The 5458-nt window shown below is 39.6% G+C and overlaps 1 protein-coding gene across 1 annotated transcript; it reads right to left on the bottom strand.

Annotated features, from left to right (window-relative positions):
* Window positions 1–753: 753 nt before the first annotated feature.
* Window positions 754–4364, bottom strand: LOC138876911 (uncharacterized). The gene is made up of 6 exons (XM_070156117.1): window positions 4176–4364; window positions 3873–4073; window positions 3397–3755; window positions 2779–2968; window positions 2337–2690; window positions 754–837 (listed from the first exon to the last, which is right to left on the bottom strand). The coding sequence occupies exons 1-6, from the start codon at window positions 4362–4364 to the stop codon at window positions 754–756; spliced, it is 1377 nt and encodes a 458-aa protein (XP_070012218.1).
* Window positions 4365–5458: the final 1094 nt, after the last annotated feature.

Genomic DNA, 5458 nt, shown 5'->3' on the forward strand with positions numbered 1-5458 from the left:
AGGAGTTTGCCATTCTCCAAAAGATGTTATAATGCCAAGAGATATGTTCCTATTGCAAGTAAGTTCTATTTCTGCACATGGATTTTGTTCTTTTGTAGAGAATCTTAACTGAATCTAACAAAGCTCGTACCTCTATGTAAGAGACAGACTTGTACAAGATTGAGAAGCTTAACTTAATGGTTTGAGAAACTTCAGTTGTTACTCTGGCTCCAAACAACCGTCCAGTACCAAAAGTTAGAGATGATGCTGAGACTTTAGTTGATTATACTTTGGTTGTTAAAGTTTATTTTATTACACAATTGCCTCCTATAGTACAATCACCTAGTTGCAACCGTGCCTTGTGTTTATTGAGAAGAAGAGATGGTTGAAGTTCTCTGTTAGTTCTCATCACATGACATGGACCGATAGTTCATTGATTCTCTAATGAGTTGAGTGCAGAAGTGTTGTCAAGGTTTGGATGATCCTTTTCTCTTCAATGATCTTAGGATAGCTTCTATTCTTGTGCTAAGTAGCTATGGTTAGCAACACCAGCAGAAGTGGTTCATCAATTGTTCCCTTTCTTTATAAGGATTTTATGGTAGCTGTAATTGTTTCTTGAGATTGTTGAAGTTAAGTTGCGACAAATGATAGTGATTCAGGGAATTGCTTTAGAAACTGATGTTGAGTGTTTTTCCTGATCATTGCTTATGTTACTTGTGCAATGCATAGTGTGCTAGTACGACTAATAATTGTAGAGGTATCCTAATTCTTATATTACATTCTTGACAACACATTGATTACCATATACCATTTCCACAAGATCAATGGAGGAGCAACAGAAGGAGTTGCACTTTCTACCTAATCATCCAGCATGATAATTTCAGAGGCGTATCTAAAAGTTTTGTGCATACATAAAAGACTTCCATATCTCAAATGGTCTAGCCATATTGTATATAATCTGTTAAGAGTCACTGTTCTGAAGACACAACTGTACCTTCGAGGCTGATCTGATTGGTTAAACCAAAACACATCTGTGTCCATTGTACATTGCATGCTTTTATTTCTTATAATTCATTCCTTTGGCTGTCATCTGCGATAAAGGTAAACGAGTTTCATCAGTAAGCAGCAGCAGAAAATTGACTAAAAAGAAAGGATGGTGGCAGAAATAAACTGCCACTATTTTTTATTTAGAACACTAATATTATATTGTAGCAGTTATAAACCCCACATAACTTTTTTTTAATAAATATTTAAATCATATGTTGGGGGTTTATAAAACCCACAGTATCTTTTTTGAACTATTATGATCATATTAATGGGGTTTTGTAAACCCTCGCAATATTTTTTTTACACGTCGAAATCATATTGCGGGGGTTTTAAACTAGCACTAATTGTCTTTCAAAACCCCCACATAACTTTATTTCTTTTTTTAAAAAAATATTTAAATTATATTTTGGGGGTTTTTAAACCCCCGCAATATTGTTTTTAACCATTATGATCATATTGAGGGGATTTATAAACCCTTGCAATATTTATTTTTTTGACACATCAAAATCATATTGTGGGGACTTTAAACTAGCACTAATTATCTTTCAAAACCCCCACAAACTAAAAATTCATTTTGTGGCGGTTGTCATGGAGGTTTTAGAAAGCCGCCGCAATAATGTTCGTGGCAAAGGTAAATGTGGCACTTCTAAAAATCGCCACAATTCTTTTTGTGGGGGTCAAAAACTGTCACAATTTGACCACCCCCCCCCCACACACACACACACATACACACAAATTAAGTATTTTCTTGTAGTGTAAGCCCATAGAGCGTCATCCAACTTCTTCGACCAATCGGTCCTATTTGCATTGACCATCTTTGACAATATACTTTTGATTTCCCGGTTGGAGACTTTCACTTGACCATTTGCTTGAGGGTGATAGGGGGTAGAAACTTTGTGATTGATACCATACTTAGAAAGCAACATGTCGAAAGCTTTATTGCAAAAATGAGATCCCCCATCACTAATAATCGCACAGGGAGTGCCAAACCTTGTGAAAATACTCTTCTTAAGAAATGCAACAACACTCCAGGCTTCATTGTTAGGCAAAGCCACGGCTTCAACCCATTTTGAGACATAGTCAACCGCCACGAGAATGTAAGTATTCCCACTAGAGCAACAAATGGACCCATGAAATCGATGCCACAAACAATAAAGAAATCCACTTCAAGAATGGTATTGAAAGGCATCCCTTTTTGAAATTCCACCCGCTCTTTGGCAATCATCACACCTCTTCACAAAATCACCCGCATCTTTGAACAAGGTTGGCCAATAGAATCCACAACTAAGAACTTTCGAGGCGGTCCACACCCCACCGTGATGGCCACCATAAGATGAAGAATGGCAAGCCTCTAAGATACTCAATTGTTCTTCCTCTGTGACACATCTACCACTATCCGTGCAAATCTTTAACGAGTATGGCTCATCCCAATAAAAATTTAAACTATCCCGCTTGAGCTTCTTCCCTTGGTTAAAAGAGAGCTCACACGGGATTACTCCAGTCACAAGGTAATTGGCAACTTCGGCAAACCATGGCATATCATTAATTGACATCGGAAGAAGTTGTTCGTCGGGAAATGAATCATTGATCTCAAGGCCATCACAAGGCCTCCCCTCCTCCTCCAAACAGGACAAGTGATTCGCCACTTGGTTCTCACTACCTTTCTGGTCCACAATTTCTAGATCAAACTCTTGAAGTAGTAACACCCATCGCATCAATCTTGCCTTGGAGTCTTTCTTTGTTATCAAGTACCAAAGGGCGGCATGATCGGTGTACACTATGACCTTGTCCCATAAGATACGGCCGAAACTTTTCCATTGCAAACACTATATCCAACAACTCTTTTTCGGTAACCGTGTAGTTCCTTTGAGCCTCATTCATGGTCTTTCTTGTGTAGTACACCGGATGAAACATCTTGTTAACCTTTTGACCCAAGATAGCCCTAACCGCAACGTCACATGTGTCACACATGAGCTCGAAAAGCAAGCTCCAATTTGGTGTGGTAATGATTGGGGTAGTGGTCAACTTAAGCTTGAGAAGCTCAAATGCTTGCATACATCCCTCATCGAACACAAACTTTGCATCCTTTTCTCGTAGCTTGCACAAGGGGTTTACCACCTTTAAAAAATCTTTTATAAACCTCCGGTAGAACCCCGCGTGCCCAAGAAAACTCCTCACCCCCTTGACGGAAATGGGGGGAGGAAGCCTTGAAATCACCTCTATCTTGGATTTGTCAACTTCAATTCTATGCTTGAAATCTTGTGGCCCAACACTATGCCTTCCTCCACCATGAAGTGGCATTTTTCCCAATTAAGCACGAGATTGGTGTCTTCACATCGGGCTAATACTCTATCCAAATTTCTCAAACACTCTTCAAAGTAATCACCAACCACACTAAAATCATCCATGAAGACCTCCAATATATCTTCCACCATGTCGATGAAAATAGTCATCATGCATTGTTGGAAGGTCGCCGGAGCATTACACAACCCGAACGGCATCCGAGAGAAAGCGAAGGTTCCATATGGACAGATAAAGGTAGTCTTCTCCTGGTCCATTGGGGCAATTAAGATTTGATTATACCCCGAGTATCCATCCAAAAAGCAATAAAAAGCACGCGCCGCAAGACGATCAAGCATTTGGTCAAGGAATGGAAATGGGAAATGATCCTTTCGGGTCACCTTGTTTAGCTTCCAGTAGTCCATACATACCCTCCATCCGGTAACTGTCTGAGTGGAAATAAGTTCATTGTTGTCATTTGTTACCAAAGTCATACCACCCTTTTTCGGTACACATTACACTGGAGAAGTCCATGAGCTATCGGAAATGGGGTACACAACACCAACATCCAACCACTTGATTACTTCTTTCTTCACCACTTCTTGCATTGCCTCATTCAATATTCTTTGACGCTCCAAGGGCGGTTTTGCATCATCGTCCAAAATAATTTTGTGCATACAGAATGCGAGGCTTATTCCCCAAATGTCAGCCAAAGTCCATCCAATTGCCCTTTTTCGCTTTTGAAGCACCGCCAAAGTGGCCTCAACCTGCATGTTAGTAAGGCAAGAAGAAAGAATAACTGGTAAAGTAGAATTTGAGCCCAATAACTCATACCTGAGGTGTAGAGGAAGTGGTTTCAACTCCAACACCGGTGGTTCCTCAATTGATGGTTTTGTTGGTGGAGTTTTCCGATTATCAAGATCTAAAGACAATTTTCTAGGCTCATAAAAATAATAGCTCATTCCATGTAAAGCATTCACGCACTCCACTCGTCTTGCATCCTCATTGACATCAAGATTTAACAATACGGCTTCTAATAGGTCCTCCACATTGATCATTTCACTAGTGTCATCAATTATCACTGCTGTGACGAGGTCGTTGTCGCGCCCCCATTTTCTCGCGAAATCGGGTTTATGACATTTGGGAGGACAACTCATACCTTTTGGGAATTGAGTTTGATTTGAAGAGTTGCCACCTAATGATTAAAGTGCATTAGGACATTAGGAGGGGTTCGTTTTGAGTAACCCGAGATTGGGTAAGAGCTTGAAATTATCCCAAGGGGGAGGTCTTAGGCACCCCTCAGGATTCACTAGTGTGGTTCCCGGCCAAACTATTATTGTGACTTAAGTGCAAATAACACATAGGCAAATAAAGGCTTCAAATAAGAGGGTATTTTCACGTAATGGTTACAAATAAACAAAAGTAAGAAGAAGGAATTAAAAGAGTTGATTTCCTTAAAAGAAATGGTTTAAAAAATTTAAAGAAACAAAGAAAACAAAGGAAAGGGAGGGGGTCCTAGGTTTATTGATAATATAGATCACCCCACACAACATCCGGTAATCACTCCTCAGTGAGGGGCTACACGTGATGTTATCGCGTGGTCATCATATCCATATCTACCATTTCCTACCCCGTTAAGGTATTAAAGCGCGAAATGGTCTCGTTTACTTATTGCATGTTATTACCCGCCTCAATCCTATCAGCCCCGGAGACACTTGGGACTACTAATCCTAAAGGGAGGAGGTATTGGGCTTGTTTATGGTTTCAAAAGGTAAAATACTAAGGCGACAAACAAAACACATATAGCAAGTTTGGGGAAACATATAAACAAATAAAAGGGCTCAAACAGACATCCTTTAAACCAAAGAAAGCACATAATGTAGCATGACTTGCATGTACTATTTAGGGTTTGATTAAAGCTTAAAAGGTTGAGGCAGACTTATTTATTACATAGTTCAGATAAGAAGCCCGAATCAGGTCTGCCTGCTGGTTGTAGCACATAAAATTTGATTCAGCTTATAAGCTTTCACCTTATGGCTTGCCTAAGTGTTAGAAGAAGACCCTATAGGCATGATATCTAGTGATTTCAGAAACAAGGATATGAGCTGATTACATACTAATTTAAGAAAAGTTGTCAATTATTAAAGGAGGG

The sequence above is a fragment of the Nicotiana sylvestris genome, chromosome 1, assembly GCF_000393655.2.
Source record: "Nicotiana sylvestris chromosome 1, ASM39365v2, whole genome shotgun sequence".
Lineage (NCBI taxonomy): Eukaryota > Viridiplantae > Streptophyta > Magnoliopsida > Solanales > Solanaceae > Nicotiana > Nicotiana sylvestris.

Bases quoted from the DNA above. Each gene is read 5' to 3' on its own strand.
- LOC138876911 (XM_070156117.1), bottom strand. From the start codon at position 4,364: ATGATCAATGTGGAGGACCTATTAGAAGCCGTATTGTTAAATCTTGAT. The intron at 3,756-3,872 runs GTTGGTGTTGTG...ATTTCCACTCAG, and splicing joins AAGTAATCAAGTGGTTGGAT to ACAGTTACCGGATGGAGGGT. The intron at 2,969-3,396 runs GTGTTTGAGAAA...CGTTGCGGTTAG, and splicing joins GTTGGTGATTACTTTGAAGA to GGCTATCTTGGGTCAAAAGG.